We start from the raw sequence: 16,194 nt of genomic DNA, 5'->3' as shown, positions 1-16,194 counted from the left end.
ACAGTTACTTTAATTTTCGTGATTTTGACAAGTCTGCCGTCAGGCTTTTTTCCAATACAAAACAAATGAACAAAATAAACCAGAGGAGGAGAAATGACATGTTTGTGAAAACTCTGTGAATGGCTTCGTCGTATTGTTATTTGTGACATTTAAACTAAACAAACTAATGAAAACGAAGTTAAATTATTAAGCCTCAAATGAATATAAAGCTTCCAAACGCGGGTTTCCTGCTTTTTGTTGATTTATTTATTGAGCTGTTAAGGGCTAAGTGGACACATTCTAGTCTTAACAGGCATTAAAAAAAGGAAGTACAATCAAGCTATTTATAATAAGTATTGAAACATTTCAATAGGAGATATTTTGAAAATGAAAAATCAATCTCAACATATTTAGAGATTTTATTCAACTCAATTTTGGCTCTAGTAATAGGAGCATTTCGGGCACAAACAGATTTTGAGAGACCAACAAAGAATAACTCTGAACTACGAACAGCTTTGGTAGGAATATTAAAGAAAATCCTCTCAAGAAGTACAGGTTCCACCAGGTTCGAATCTCCGCACATGAATATCAAACAATAGAAAAAGTGTTTTCTAATAGCGGTCGCCCCTCGGCAGGCAATGGCGAACTTCAGAGTGTATTTATGCAGTGAAAAAAGCTCTTCATAAAACTATTTGTCGTTCGGAGTCGGCTTAAAACTGTAATAATACGTTCACATATGCATTAAGGGGTTATACGCAGTTACGAAGCAAATAAAAGACGGGTTGTCAAGGATTTATCCTGAAGAAACTTCAGAATATTTTAATTTGAAAATTTTTGGCGGTTATAAAAGCATCCTTCAAGAACGTAACAAAATTTTTTATTTATGAAAATGTTGATTATAGAGCGCGCTGCAGGCGATTTCTGGAACCTCCTTTAAAAAAAAATGATTTACGGTGTACATCGTAATTCAGGATTGGATTATCTGAAATCAAAAAACCAAACAAATTTTGTTAATATATTAGATTATCTAGTAATTAATCGTTCGGCTAATCAAAATAGTGAATTTTCACAAAATGACAGCTTTTAAAAGAAATGATTTCGATTTTTACGTTAAAATTTGGCCGTAAATTGATTATAAAATGGAAAATAAGTATCAGATTTACAAAAGGAACCATTAATTACTAGAAAATGTATCTTTAAAGATTGAGTTAAAACGGTTGACCGATCAAACAAGCCGTTTTCGAGATATCGTGTTCACCGACTTGAAAACTGCCGTTTTGAAAAAAACACGTTTAAAGTTTCAATACCTACCTTAAAACGTGCCGAGGCATCTCTACATCTTTAGGTATAACTCCGAAAGTATTGCTTAGATCTACTTAAAATTTCATGCGTATACTTTTGAATATATGTACATTACAAAAATGCAATAAAAAAAATCGATTTTTTTGAAAGTCATAACTGCGTATAACCCCTTAATCACCTATAAATCCACCAAATTAATCTACCCGTTCACATATGGCAGATTACCTGCAAAATTAACAATAAGCTGTCAATACTGCTTTGAGAGGGTTTTCTTCATAGAAATTATTTTGGTGGAATATTTCGGTGTTTTTGCTTTTTTAATTATTACCAACGATATACAGAAAATACAAGGAGAAGGAACAGCTAATTTGATTGGACAATTGGCTGCTAATAATAAACATTTGGAGGAAATCCGTATGCGACAATTACTGAGGTCGCAAAAAGTTATAGGAAATTCTATATTACATTGTATAATATATAATAAGAGGACAAAACGTTTATGGAGGCACGTTTTTTTCTGTAAATTGAATCCATAATTAATAATATTTAACAAACATTTTACTAGAATTATGTTTACAGACTTGTTTTCTTTGCCGGCATCCATTTCATTTAGTTTTTATTTTGATGTTTCTCCTTACATTCGTAATAATAATTATCGATAACCCAGAAAACACAGGGTATGTCAAAAAGCATCGTTATTATCTAGGATTACTTTATAATCTCAGATTTTGGGAGAAAATTTTGTATGGGAAATCGCGTTATTTATTTAGGGATTTTGAGTTAGGCACGAAAAAGTAGATCATCTACTTATATGTGAACATATTATAAGCCTCTCAATTTGTGGAACATCATCAAGACGCACACCGCAAATAGAAGGAGCAGCTCTGCCAAACACCTAACAAAAGTGTACGTGCCAATTATTTATTTATTTTATTATTTTTCTGTAAGCTGTTAGTATTTGTTTTGGTTCTCAAGTTGCCATAAACTTTATCACAAGATAACTGCGCTAGCGCGCTAGCCAGAAATCCCACTTCTAATCCTCTGACGATTATGTTCCGATTAATCACTTAATCAGTCATTGGGAAAGTGGTTCTAAGCGTGATTTTATTAGTTTTCAACACACTTTTATTAGGTCGGGTTGTATGTATGTATGTGTGTATGTAACGGAATCTTTGAGCTTAATTTTCACTGACTTCTAAAAATCTGATCGACTTGAAATTTTGCATACCTATCAAGGACCGATGACAATGCAATAATTTGATAAAAGTTTTCCATTATCCTTATTAGGATTGCAAGGATTAATATTTTATTTTTTTTACTGTGGGCAAAAAGTGAGGTGAATTTGGTTGTAAAATGAAAAATCTTTATTTATTCTTGTAAATCAGTTTCTCAGGCTCCCTCCACGAAATAAGTTCTTCATCCCGATTACTTCTTTATCACGGCCGATAACTGCATAGCTTTAGACTCACAGTCGATAAGACCCGATTTACACGAGGAGACATCTGGAAGGGAGACACTGGAAATTCTCTTTTGATGTTTCATTCGCGTTCACACGGGCAAAAATGTTTCCGCGACATTTTGACATTTAATACTTTAGCATCGTCTGGTTCGGATGTATTCTAGCACGCGCTTACATGTAAAGCAGAGAGCGTTCGACAACAGTTTCTTAAATATATGAATGAAAAATGCAAACTGGTTAAATAATAAATAATTTGTTGTTTTTTTTATTGAAATGTGTTTATAAATTCTTATACTTGAATAAAAAAAATTAAATTAAAAATACTTCACATGTAAATAATTAACTTAAAATTAACTTGAGTATCTAGAAATGCAGGGAAAAATTAGAAATCAACATAAACATGTCCCATAACTATTTTAAATTATACCTACTTTACTAGCAAAAATAATCTTGCATTTCCCAAGTAGCGTTCGGATGTTTGTCATCGTTGTTATCTTCCGTTTGATTGAAAACCAACACATAACTTAGAACTTTCTTCCACGAAAGAAGAAAACGAATGAAGCAACTGTCAAAAATTGCTTTAAGATTGGAAATACGAATAAGAAGAGCAAAGCGTGTCGCCGAGTACGGGAGACAAAATCCCTTCTCTCTTCCCCGACCGTCCTTCGCCCTCGAACAAAATGTTTCCCTTCCAGATGTCTCCTCGTGTAAATCGGGTCTAAGAAAGGAATTAAATATAACACGAATATATCGAATCATTTATTCACTGACTGCAATGATAACAATAATTTTCATTCATAATAAAAAAAAAATAGTTTAAAGAAACTAAAAAACACGCTTTCTTGCTAATCGAACTAAAAACTAGAAAATAAAAAATAGTTTAAAAAAACTAAAAAACACGCTTTTATTGCTAATCGAACTAAAAAGTAGAAAATAAATTTTAATGACAAAGAGGCCTATAATGAAGCAATAGCAAATCGAACGATCAGTCATAGTCAACTACCTCAGAACAAAATTATAACAAAAATTAAGATACAAATAGAATAATTAACACACTTTTATTAGCTCGGGTTGTATGTATTTAACGGAATCTTTGAGCTTAATTTTCACTGGCTTCTAAAAATCTGATCGACTTGGAACACACAACATAGATGACTAGATGGGAAACCAAGGCGTATTTATTAAATTTATAAATTCGCCTTGTGGGAAACTCTTTTTCTCGTGAGAGCGCTGAAAAATGTGCATTGTTTATAACATTTGCCAATATTGCCACACCGGTAGAAACATGAACTGGGTATTTTTTTAAACAAAAATTGGGAATTTTTAGTTTCTACACCACCATTGAGGTTAGTATTTAGTGTGCGGTTGTGTAATAGTATGTATATTACTCGTAAACACCTACATATACTAAAAATAAAAAATAGTTAAAAGAAAACTAAAAAACACCCTTTTTTGCTAATCGAACTAAAAAGTAGAAAATAAAAAATAGTTTAAAAAAACTAAAAAAAACGCTTTTATTGCTAATCGAACTAAAAAGTAGAAAATAAATTTTAATGACAAAGGGACCTATAATGAAGTAATAGCAAATCAAACGATCAGTCATAGTCAACTACCTCAGAACAGAATTATAACAAAAATTAAGAGTAATTCAAATTAGAGTTAAAAGCGTGGGATGCTTGATATAGTAAATATTACAATCATTCTATTGGCAACTACCTATGTACAGAAGGTTATGAAAGTGAAGCAAAATGCATTCCACGATTTTAACTCTAATTTAAATTACTCTATTTGTATCTTAATTTTTGTTATAATTCTGTTCTGAGGTAGTTGACTATGACTGATCGTTCGATTTGCTATTACTTCATTATAGGTCCCTTTGTCATTAAAATTTATTTTCTACTTTTTAGTTCGATTAGCAATAAAAGCGTGTTTTTTAGTTTTTTTAAACTATTTTTTATTTTAGTTTGTTAAGGGGCAGTGAGATTATAATTACAAATGTCTGATATGAGAATGACTTACAAAGCGACAAGCTGTGTTTTAAAATAATGTATACACCAGACAAATAATTTATTCCGTTAAGAGTTTCTCCCTTGTTACATATGTTGGCAATGGTATACTGAAAATCAATTGAAATAATGGCCCCTATTATGAGCAACATTCGATCTTCGACTGTAGTCGAAAGTGCTGATCGAACGAATTTTCATTTGGTATTATGGTGCTCATTCGTTGAAGAATAGGACTATTGTGAATTTCGATCGCTCGACGCATTTACAATAGATAATTTTTTCTCAGCTGATACAGCAAATCAAAATAAAAGAAAAACCGATTGTGTTGAAATTCTTTGCTAACATTATTTTTAAAAGGTAAAAAAAGTATTTTTTGTGAAAATGAGTACAACGGAGTTGTGGTTCGACGATTCATCGGACGATGAAAGATTAGTGGAACTAGCTAGAAGTAGGAAACAGTTGAGGGACGCATCCAACCACCTAGAAATGGCTTCCACTGAGTAAATTTAGAGCTTTCAAAATGTGTTGACGTACTTAATATTACAGAAATTTCCTTACAGATTTTTAAAGAACTTTAGATTATCTAAAGAGCCGTTTGTGAACCTACTGTCCAGTACAGAAAACCAGTTGCAGCAGTACACCCGAGCCAAATTGATTCCAAATATTTTAAAGCTAGCCACAGTTCTGCGAGTTTGTGCTCAGGGATCGTACCAATTGAGTATTGGTAATGAAGGTATGCTAGGACTTGCTCAACCCAATGTGTACGATGATGCTGAAGATATTGAAGTGGAGTCAAATAACGGAGAATTAGAAAACATAAGAAATGAAATTTTGAGAATATTATAGAAAAATCTAAAAAGTATTAAATAGAAACCTTTACACCACACTTTCTGTTTTATTTTTGTTATAAATTTTCTTTATTCAATTATTCGTCGTTCGAAAAAAATATGAAAATGTATTTCTATAAACATCACAAAAAAAAATCATTATTAAGCTTAATCCATTTTGCTGCCGTTCTCACTGGTGGTCCCAAGCAATTCAGCTCCGTTGTAAATTCCTCCCATTTTTTTGCTGCTTGAAGTTTGGTGCAAATCCCTTTTGCGAATTGTGGATTCGCCTTTCTAATTGTTGTTTGGTACTCACGACTTTCGCCCTGCATAATATTAACAAAATTAGTATATATTTATTATTTGGTTACTATAAAACCATAAATAATCTCAAACAACTTACACTTTAACAAGTTTTCCCACTATACGCTACACGATCGAAAGCAAAATTGCATTCGACTCTAAATTCGGTAAACAACGAAAATTTCGATAGGGTTGCATCGCTCATAATACCAAATTGACATTCGACTTTCGATCTTCGACAGCCAGCGAATATCGAAGAACGAATACAACTCATAATAGGGGCCAATATTAATCACTCCAGAGTGATGAATATTTACAAATTTTTACAAAAGCAAAAACTTGGCAGCATTTGTTTAAGCCAAGGCGAATTGAGTATTCTATCATTCTTGTGTTTAAGCCTACCCAATTCGCCCCAATAGCTTCACCATTCACAATTGATTTCTTATCACATATAAATAATGATAAAATAATTCAGTCCGCCTTGGTTAGATGTGTATGTATACGTATTATAGCAACAGTAAATAAGAAAAAAATAAATTTTAATGAAATAGAACTGCAAACTTGGTAAATAAGGAATTAAGTGAGGATGCCTGCGTTTTATTCCTTTTACTGTCCTATTTTATTTTTTATGATTTTATGATTTCAGAAGTGAGAGATGCCCTCTAAATTGATCATGTTCTCGCGTCCAATGCTGCCCAGTCGGCTTTTATGAAATCTGCAGCGCGTTCCCCAATCATAATCGTTGCTGCATTCGTATTTGCGCTGACCACATCTGGCATAATGCTCGCATCAGCCACACGCACGTTCCAAGTGCCATGCAGGCGTAGGTGAGGATTCACGCACGTAGTGGTATCGGTAGGTGTGCCCATTTTCACTGTGCCAGTTATATGATAAAGAGTTGTGGTGAAGTATTTGATGTAGCAGCGCCAATAAGCGTCACTTCTATACTCTAATTTATCGCATTCCTTTATAGGTATACGCAGAATGGTGGCATTTACAGCGCGGTAAGGAGCAGTACGTATAAGCCGTTCCTGGAAACGTACACCACGGAGCATACTTTCGATATCTTCTGGATCATCAAGGTAGTTCGGTATAATGCGTGGATTGTCCTTGTAATTTCTACTGCTTAAACGTATGTGCCCTGTCGACTTTGGGTGAGAAAGTACATTGAATATATTAATCATATCTGATTGATTCACTATGCTACGTAAATAATCAGCATATAGCGGTTGCATGGCGAACACATTCGTGGTCAGATTCATAGCAGCGATGGCGCTATATTGGTAGAAGATATTGTGGAATTCCGTTGTGGGATATGGCACATCACTCTCTGGCAGCGTATTGACAAAACTTACAACCGAAGCGGTGCCATGGCTCGAAAGCAGTCCTTTGTTATGCAATAGATAGTTTACCATGTTCTCCATATCTTTTTCTTGAGTAATGCGTTGCATCGGCCGCACATTCAACGTGAAAAACATCAAGTTCATAAGATGATCCTGTAGATTATTGCCAACCGGCAAATCATGCAATACTGGGATTCTCAGGCTATCTAAATGCTCCCTTGGCCCAATACCTGATAGCATTAGTAGCTTCGCAGACTCAATCGTGCCGGCTGATACCACAAGTTCGCGCAAAATTTTCACAGTCCTTTTGTATGTATCCCTTAACATGAATGAGACCGACACCGCACGACGACCACTTCTGTCGAAATTGATCTGAGTGGCCTGAGCGTGCTTGATTACATGCAGGTTTGGACGTTGGCGAACACGTCCCAAATATGTTTTACCGGTGCTCATGCGTTTGCCATTCTCCACTGTGCCTGGCGCGCGAGTACAACCAATAGCGGCACCCTCGTCACCGATTTGAGGCACACGGGGCACGCCTAACGTGGCAGATCCATTACACACCAAATTGAGTATGTCGTCATAGTAGAAATTGAAGTCGTTTAATACCACATGACCCATAGGGTAAGTGCTATTGCCGACTGGTGTCAGAGCTTTTCGAAAATAAGGCAGTACATCGTTCCAACCCCATCCTACATTTCCCTTCGCCAGCCAGTTGTCATAGTCACGTTGATTTCCACGCAGAAAAAGCATGCCATTTATAGCACCAGTGCCACCAATCATTTTACCGCGCGGCCAGTAACATTTGCGATCACGCGCGGCATAGCAGGCGGTCGATTGGGGTTCAGTATAATAGTTCCAGTTATACTTTGTAAATGTTGTGTAGGTGTACAGGCTCGGAATCTTTAATGTGATTAAAATGAGTTAAACATTTAATAAATAAACAATATAGCGGAGAAGAAAACTCGCGTACCTCGGATTCTTGGGGTGGATCACCGCCGGCTTCCAAAACTAATACCTTCCAATTTCTATTCTCACTTAAACGACTAGCGACCACTGAACCTGCTGTGCCCGCGCCGATCACCACAAAATCATATGGTTCTAAACCGTTCTCCAGCGCCAGATCGCCATAGTCCTCGGGCCAGTTCTCCTTTGCGGAAATCGCACATTGCGCTGTGATGAGCGTCTGTACTAAGGTGCTCAGCAAACCATTGGCTGTGCCAACACTGGGATTGGGACAGTGCGCTTGTAGAATTGGCGCAGACATTTATATCGTATGGAGCGTACAACGTTTAACTCTGTTAGTATGATGTGATATACTGAAATCCCTTCAAAATTCTGGGCTTTTGTTCGATTTCAGAACAGTTGTGAGGTGAATGGCATTTGAAGCGAACAACAATGAGAAAATACGGTTCACACACAATACTTTATTTGTTCGTTATAAATGAAAAGGGTTCCGTAAAAATACGAGATAACGGTAAATAAATACATAAATTAGGTGCATGCGCTCGAATGAAGTGTAAACATTGTTCGACAAATTGTTCATTAAGACTTGTTATTGAGCATGAAAAAAGTTGTATTAAATACACGTACATATATTTTTAAATTTTATTTAGACCAAGCATCTTTACGGAAAGATAATATACCAAATGTCGTCTAGAGGGCCAAGTCTCCGAAACAATCGCACACTATAAGTTTAACCGTTGGTAATTGGTTTTCACTGACGGGACGAAAGGACCCCACACTTCCTACACTGTGGTGAAGGAAAATCATTCTGGTCGATTTTCAACACACTTTTATTAGGTCGGATTGTATGTATGTATGTATGTATGTGTGTATGTAACGGAATCTTTGAGCTTAATTTTCACTGACTTCTAAAAATCTGATCGACTTGAAATTTTGCATACCTATCAAGGACCGATGACAATGCAATAATTTGATAAAAGTTTTCCATTATCCTTATTAGGATTGCAAGGATTAATATTTTATTTTTTTTACTGTGGGCAAAAAGTGAGGTGAATTTGGTTGTAAAATGAAAAATCTTTATTTATTCTTGTAAATCAGTTTCTCAGGCTCCCTCCACGAAATAAGTTCTTCATCCCGATTACTTCTTTATCACGGCCGATAACAGCATAGCTTTAGACTCACAGTCGATAAGAAAGGAATTAAATATAACACGAATATATCGAATCATTTATTCACTGACTGCAATGATAACAATAATTTTCATTCATAATAAAAAAAAATAGTTTAAAGAAACTAAAAAACACGCTTTCTTGCTAATCGAACTAAAAAGTAGAAAATAAAAAATAGTTTAAAAAAACTAAAAAACACGCTTTTATTGCTAATCGAACTAAAAAGTAGAAAATAAATTTTAATGACAAAGAGGCCTATAATGAAGCAATAGCAAATCGAACGATCAGTCATAGTCAACTACCTCAGAACAAAATTATAACAAAAATTAAGATACAAATAGAATAATTAACACACTTTTATTAGCTCGGGTTGTATGTATGTAACGGAATCTTTGAGCTTAATTTTCACTGGCTTCTAAAAATCTGATCGACTCGGAACACACAACATAGATGACTAGATGGGAAACTCTTTTTTCTCGTGAGAGCGCTGAAAAATGTGCATTGTTTATAACATTTGCCAATATTGCCACACCGGTAGAAACATGAATTGGGTATTTTTTTAAACAAAAATTGGGAATTTTTAGTTTCTACACCACCATTGAGGTTAGTATTTAGTGTGCAGTTGTGTAATAGTATGTATATTACTTGTAAACACCTACATATACTAAAAATAAAAAAAATAAAAAAAAATAAAAAACACCCTTTTTTGCTAATCGAACTAAAAAGTAGAAAATAAAAAATAGTTTAAAAAAACTAAAAAACACGCTTTTATTGCTAATCGAACTAAAAAGTTGAAAATAAATTTTAATGTCAAAGGGACCTATAATGAAGTAATAGCAAATCGAACGATCAGTCATAGTCAACTACCTCAGAACAGAATTATAACAAAAATTAAGATACAAATAGAGTAATTCAAATTAGAGTTAAAAGCGTGGGATGCTTGATATAGTAAATATTACAATCATTCTATTGGCAACTACCTATGTACAGAAGGTTATGAAAGTGAAGCAAAATGCATTCCACGCTGTTAACTCTAATTTGAATTACTCTATTTGTATCTTAATTTTTGTAATAATTCTGTTCTGAGGTAGTTGACTATGACTGATCGTTCGATTTGCTATTACTTCATTATAGGTCCCTTTGTCATTAAAATTTATTTTCTACTTTTTAGTTCGATTAGCAATAAAAGCGTGTTTTTTAGTTTTTTTAAACTATTTTTTTTATCATCGAAGCAATACTGCGCCAAAAGCAAGGGCAAACGCGTAATTTGCTCCGACAGGCAGACCAAGCAACATCACCGATAGTATTAAAAACACACTTATTTCCCATCGGAGCAGTATCAAAATCATGTGGATGCCTGGTTACTCCGGCATCCAGGGTAACACACTTACACACCTCCGCCATACTAATAATTACATCCGAAGTCACGGAGTATGGAGAATAATTAGGAGCTTTTGAGCTAACCATCCCCGGGGTGTAATACCTTTTTGGCAGGTTCGTGGGAAGAGTGGTAGATTGTGGAGAGGTGTTTAATACGTAGGTGTAGCTGTGAGGCTACAAGCCGTGCATACTTCTATGCCGGTATTGCAGTACTCATGAGAATTTCCTCTTCATTGGCGCCATCCTGAAAAAAAGCGTCTCCGTACTGGGCGCACATCTAATTACAGGGCATTATATCAAAAATCTGCCCCTTCTGCCAAGCAACAGCCAGTGTGCAACGCCTACTGGTATTCTGCCCAGAACTTGCTTCTCACCACTTCGACAACACGTATCCTCTTCTATTTTTAAGACAATGTCAACAAAATATATATACATTTTTAAAGCACCTACTCCGTCACATCTGCCGCTAGCGCTGCGTTTGCATCAGTTTGTTTAATAATTTATATTATGTAAGCTTTGCAAAATAAAAATAAATAAATAAATTTTATTCACAAAAAATATAAAATTTCGATTTTTATTAAAACAGATTAAAATCAACCAAAATATTCCAATGGTGCACCACAGGAAGTGCTCAAATTTATTAGAAGCCTTCAATTATAACAAACGAAAATCTATCCAAATTTTGGAGGCATGTTATTTAAGTGACAGTCCTTGTCCGGATGTAACTCCTGGTCGTTCCGGTAATGCAGAACCGACTATCGCAGTAACGTTCTGGATTTCAGAGCATTAATTCCAAAGAGCGCAGAGTCCTAAGGTGGGGTACTCTTCGCGACTCTGTTTAAGCCCTATCTAACCAATCTCTTCTCGCCGCCGACAGGAGTAATGAAACATTCTCCAAAAGAGCCATCTCTCCATCTGAAGCAAGTACAAATTTCTGTAGCAAAATCTTTTCTTGCTATCCGCTCTATGGACAAAAATTGCAACCATCGAAATTGTGTTCTTTTTCTCCCGCCGTAACTTGTATTAAGCTACGAATGAGCGCAACACAGGTCGAAGTTTTAACCGGCAGTACTTTTAGGCAGATAAAGAAGCTTTGGACGATATCGATACATCTGGAGAAAAAGGAAGGCCTAACTAAACTGGGCTCTAGGAAATGGAGCTACTGCGTCTCAAAACTTTCTTTACAAGTTCTTTCAACTCTATGATACTGACTTCCGATACCGGCTCACTGATTTGGAAATCTCAGATGATCTATAATGAAGCCTCTTGGGGTGTTAAGCACTTATACACTCACACACACTTTAGCAGTCACGTACGTAGTTTAATCCAGCATATTGTTGAGCACCCAGTTTCTTAAACAACTAAAATAATCAATAATTGGGTCACACGCGTTTTACAAACGGGCCAACTGCCTTTAACCAAAAATTGCTGGCGATCTTGTAAATATTTACAATACAGCCGTGATGGCAAACGCTACATTTCAGCTGCCCTGCGCGGCACAAAGCGTCGGCACAGTTAATAGCCTGGTCTCCACATTGATCCAAACGATACTAACGGCACAATGTGCTATTTCCGCTAAGTCTGATTGGCCACAAGATTATGCCGATAAAGCACTAAAGGAGAGATTGGGAAAATACGATTTCATAGTGATAGGCGCCGGCTCGGCGGGTTCGGTTGTAGCGAGTCGTTTGAGTGAGAATCCCAAGTGGAAAGTGCTGGTGTTGGAGGCGGGCGATGATCCACCGCAGGAGTCAGAGGTGTAGTAGAGTTCATACACATATATTTTAGCAGTTAACAGTTAATTTTTGACTTCACGCAATTTTCCTCTTATAGATACCCAGCATGAACACTTTTCTGCAACAAACTCGTTATACCTGGGACTACTATTCAGAGCCACTTGCACACATTTGCCTAGGACTAAAAGGTCGTTTATGTTACAATCCTCGTGGTAAGCTTATAGGTGGCTCAGGTGCAATCAATGGTATGGTGTATGTAGAGGGACATCCAAAGGACTTTGATGATTGGTTGGCCGCAGGTAATACGCAGTGGGGTTGGGAGGATGTGAAGCGTTATTTCAAGCAGGCGCTGCGCCCAATGGGTAATGCCACACACCCAAAGGGTTATGTAGTAGTGAACGTAAAAAATGCATCCGACAATCTACTAGTGTATAATGCAATTTTTAGTGCCACAGCAGAGTTGGGCGTGCCCGCGAAGTTGGAGTTTAAGAACGGCATAGAAATAAGCACAACATTTCTACCAGTAATGCTTAGTGAAGGCAAACGCATGTCCACAGGTAAGGTGCATTTGGCCAAAGTGTCCGGGCGCCCCAATTTACACGTCATCAAAAATGCGCATGTTCGCAAAATCCACTTCCATCGCAACAACAAGCGCGTCAATAAGGTTACATTTGTGCTACGCGGCAAGCATGAGATGAGCGTAGAAGTGCGCAAGGAGTTGGTACTTTCAGCAGGCACCATGGACTCACCCAAGTTGTTGATGTTATCTGGTGTGGGACCACGCAAGCATCTTCAACAGTTGCGCATACCAGTGGTGCATGACTTGGCTGTTGGCTCCAATTTGTGCGATCATTTGATGGTAGCGGTCTATTTCAAAGTGTATAATGAAACTTTAGATATATGGGGCCAGGCAGGAGGCACAGATCCTTTTTATGATTTTCTAGTACGCAATGACAGCCGCACCTTTAGGGGCCCCAGTGGCTTAGTTTCTTTCGTTAATACCAAAGGCGACGGCGATATTCCAGATATTCAATATCATTATTTGTTTTATCGGCGGGGTGATGTGAAGCCCTTGCAAAGTTATTTGATCAGACGCGACGAAAAATTCACGGCAGTCTTAAGTGAGCAATTGAAGAAGTCGAGCTTGCTACTTTTCATGATGATGCTATCCAAGCCACGTTCCGTTGGCAAAATACGATTGCGGAGTAACAATTATTTGGATCATCCGCGCTTGTTCTCGAACTACCTTGACGATCCTGAAGACTTGGCGACTACTTTGCGCGGTATACGCTTTCTTGAACACTTAGCGCGCACAAAGGCTATGCGCGAACTGAATGCGACCCTATTGCATATACCCCTCGAAGAATGCGATGAGTACAAGTACCGCTCGAATGCATATTGGCGTTGCTATGTTAAATATTTTGGTGAAGCGGGTTATCACCAGACTGGCACTGTGAAAATGGGTCCGACCAGCGATCGGGAAGCGTGTGTAGATCCACGTTTACTCCTCTATGGTGTGAAGAATTTACGTGTAGCGGACGCAAGCATAATGCCGACTGTGCCGCTAGCAAACACGAATGCGCCGACGATTATGATTGGTGAAAGAGCGGCCGATTTCATAAAACAAGATTGGAAGAAAGGCAAAGTGAGGGAAGAAGGAGAGTATGGGGAGGATGAGGAGGAGGTGAAGCTAAAAAGGCCGTAAGAGTGGATTTCATATATTAATATTCAAACGTTTTTGCCACAATAAATGTAATTTCATTTAATCCCCTTTTCAAAATAAAATATTGTCAACTGATTGGAAGTCTGTTCCTTTTTATATAGGGCGCGACAGTAATTAGGTAGCTATTTTACACGTTCATTATACAAATTCATCAACACAATTTCTGTCAAATCTAATCTGCGGTAGCTATGATCATTCACGGGATATGGAAAATAATTATCACAAACCCTTTCCTAAAGTAGGAGCAACAGTTCTACAGATCCATTTTTTTTCTACACCCAAGCCTGTTGAGCAATTTGCTGTGATTCTTGACCGGGAGCATGGAAGCCTCTCAAGATATATTGGTTTCGCGATTGCTTTACTTTTGCTTCCATTATTGATTTTCAACAACTAAAATCCAGCATTTAGTTTGGTAAACTCTACACTTGTCATCGAAGCACGGGAGCTCAATTGTGTTGTTGATCAGTTATCGATTGGACTATAAAGATGTGCTTGAAGAAAAGAATCGGTTCTTTGGGGTAAAATATTGCACAAAATGAAAATTGTTGCACCACATCATACCCTTACAGCTCCAAAAAAAATTTAAAAATGTGTTCCTTTTATGTCTAGAAAAAATAAACAAGGCCTTCGTATGGATACGTGGAAATAATTTAAATATTTTATTTTTTATTGTCGCTTTTTCAAATCACGTTTGGACAGTTGTATGTTTCACAGCATCCTGGGAAAGACTTCGAGTTGTCCTGTGGAACTTTTACGCAATTAGGAGCGGCTTGTACTACTGGGCAGCTGAATTAAGGAAATGAAAAGAAAAAATGTTAAAACATTAAAATAATGAGTAATTTGAACAGGAGTCTTAAATCAATATACGTCTTGGCTGTAAGGCCGCCGTCTTCGTGGCAGGTGTAGATATTGCATTCGCCTTTTACTTGGAATTCTTGACCGGGCTTTGCTTTCTCTCCGCTATATTCACAGTCTTTTGACATGGAGTGAGAATAAAAAAATATAATAATAATTTTTCCAACAACGCTTCAAAATTCTTGTCACTAACCGGCATTTACACTGCTCAGCGCGGCCACCAGCGCCAAAAACAACAAACCAAAGATTCCAACACAGTTCATGGCGCTGATTTTTTAATCTACTCTCGAGCGATCGAAACTATCTCTATGCTCAACAAAATCTGAACAGCTATTGAAGTTTGCTTATTCAAAACCGGTGCTTATAAAGAGAATTTGGTTGCTATTTGTTTTCTATTTACTGATTTGTATTGTATTTGTATGTATTAAGAATTAAATAACTACTACATTGCATTATCGCTGATCAGGTCGGGTTGAGTGTAGAAACCCAGCTCAATTTTAAAATATTAGAGGAAAAGACGCACAGTGTTCGAAGGGCGGTCAAAGATTGGAAAAAAGTTTAAATTAAGATTGATGAAGGAAGCTTATCAAGGGATAAGCTGATATATGGCCACCTTCAAATTTAAAATTTATGTGGTTTTTTAAATACAAGTTTTTTGAAAATTTAAAATTAAAAAAAAATATTTTAGAAAAATTTGTTTTATTTTCTACAGAAAAATTCGAAATAAAAAAAATAAATATTAATCAAATATTAAAAATATATTAAATATTAATTTGTTTTTAGAAATACAACATTTTTCGAAATGTTTTCATTTTCGTTTTTTTGTTGAATGTATCTTTGAAACGTAAGCGTCTGAAAAATTGTAAGTCTTGAACTTTTTCTTTCTAATCTCTAATTTATAATCTCACTTATTTGTCTCAACCTGACCTGTTTTGACACTCACTCGCTAACTATTATCTGCAATTGCGTCATTACAATTTCACGTTAATTTTTCCAATTCTATCGGAATTGGCCTTCAGTCGAAATAGTGTCCTTTGACCTTAGGGTATAGCCAGAGGTCGCGAGTGCTAAGTCAGGCACATAAGTCAGGCTCTTTTCCAGTAACACTTGGTACATAAGCGAGTATCTAAATTTCTGAGAATTTGA

At 36.4% G+C, this 16,194-nt stretch overlaps 4 protein-coding genes across 4 annotated transcripts; 2 read left to right on the top strand and 2 right to left on the bottom strand.

The window, feature by feature from the left end:
* Positions 1-4,915: 4,915 nt before the first annotated feature.
* LOC128856766 (uncharacterized) lies at positions 4,916-5,632 on the top strand. The gene is made up of 2 exons (XM_054092081.1): positions 4,916-5,246; positions 5,307-5,632. The coding sequence occupies exons 1-2, from the start codon at positions 5,128-5,130 to the stop codon at positions 5,590-5,592; spliced, it is 405 nt and encodes a 134-aa protein (XP_053948056.1). The 5' UTR covers positions 4,916-5,127; the 3' UTR covers positions 5,593-5,632.
* A 103-nt stretch (positions 5,633-5,735) lies between these two features.
* Positions 5,736-8,486, bottom strand: LOC128859292 (glucose dehydrogenase [FAD, quinone]-like). The gene is made up of 3 exons (XM_054096162.1): positions 8,193-8,486; positions 5,977-8,122; positions 5,736-5,899 (listed from the first exon to the last, which is right to left on the bottom strand). Exons 1-2 carry the CDS (start codon positions 8,484-8,486, stop codon positions 6,548-6,550), a joined length of 1,869 nt encoding a protein of 622 aa, XP_053952137.1. The 3' UTR covers positions 5,736-5,899; positions 5,977-6,547.
* A 3,080-nt stretch (positions 8,487-11,566) lies between these two features.
* On the top strand, positions 11,567-14,268 carry LOC128859289 (glucose dehydrogenase [FAD, quinone]-like). The gene is made up of 2 exons (XM_054096160.1): positions 11,567-12,491; positions 12,568-14,268. The coding sequence occupies exons 1-2, from the start codon at positions 12,198-12,200 to the stop codon at positions 14,173-14,175; spliced, it is 1,902 nt and encodes a 633-aa protein (XP_053952135.1). The 5' UTR covers positions 11,567-12,197; the 3' UTR covers positions 14,176-14,268.
* A 555-nt stretch (positions 14,269-14,823) lies between these two features.
* Positions 14,824-15,404, bottom strand: LOC128859291 (uncharacterized). The gene is made up of 3 exons (XM_054096161.1): positions 15,242-15,404; positions 15,061-15,166; positions 14,824-14,979 (listed from the first exon to the last, which is right to left on the bottom strand). The coding sequence occupies exons 1-3, from the start codon at positions 15,309-15,311 to the stop codon at positions 14,874-14,876; spliced, it is 282 nt and encodes a 93-aa protein (XP_053952136.1). The 5' UTR covers positions 15,312-15,404; the 3' UTR covers positions 14,824-14,873.
* Between the last annotated feature and the right edge of the window lie 790 nt (positions 15,405-16,194).

Source organism: Anastrepha ludens, chromosome 3, assembly GCF_028408465.1.
Source record: "Anastrepha ludens isolate Willacy chromosome 3, idAnaLude1.1, whole genome shotgun sequence".
NCBI lineage: Eukaryota > Metazoa > Arthropoda > Insecta > Diptera > Tephritidae > Anastrepha > Anastrepha ludens.
This window is presented reverse-complemented; position numbering and strand designations above follow the sequence as displayed.

Bases quoted from the DNA above. Each gene is read 5' to 3' on its own strand.
- LOC128856766 (XM_054092081.1), top strand. From the start codon at position 5,128: ATGAGTACAACGGAGTTGTGGTTCGACGATTCATCGGACGATGAAAGA. The intron at 5,247-5,306 runs GTAAATTTAGAG...ATTTCCTTACAG, and splicing joins CTAGAAATGGCTTCCACTGA to ATTTTTAAAGAACTTTAGAT.
- LOC128859292 (XM_054096162.1), bottom strand. From the start codon at position 8,486: ATGTCTGCGCCAATTCTACAAGCGCACTGTCCCAATCCCAGTGTTGGC. The intron at 8,123-8,192 runs GTACGCGAGTTT...ATCACATTAAAG, and splicing joins ATCCACCCCAAGAATCCGAG to ATTCCGAGCCTGTACACCTA.
- LOC128859289 (XM_054096160.1), top strand. From the start codon at position 12,198: ATGGCAAACGCTACATTTCAGCTGCCCTGCGCGGCACAAAGCGTCGGC. The intron at 12,492-12,567 runs GTGTAGTAGAGT...TTCCTCTTATAG, and splicing joins ATCCACCGCAGGAGTCAGAG to ATACCCAGCATGAACACTTT.
- LOC128859291 (XM_054096161.1), bottom strand. From the start codon at position 15,311: ATGAACTGTGTTGGAATCTTTGGTTTGTTGTTTTTGGCGCTGGTGGCC. The intron at 15,167-15,241 runs GTTAGTGACAAG...CCATGTCAAAAG, and splicing joins GCTGAGCAGTGTAAATGCCG to ACTGTGAATATAGCGGAGAG. The intron at 14,980-15,060 runs GTATATTGATTT...TCCTTAATTCAG, and splicing joins GGCGGCCTTACAGCCAAGAC to CTGCCCAGTAGTACAAGCCG.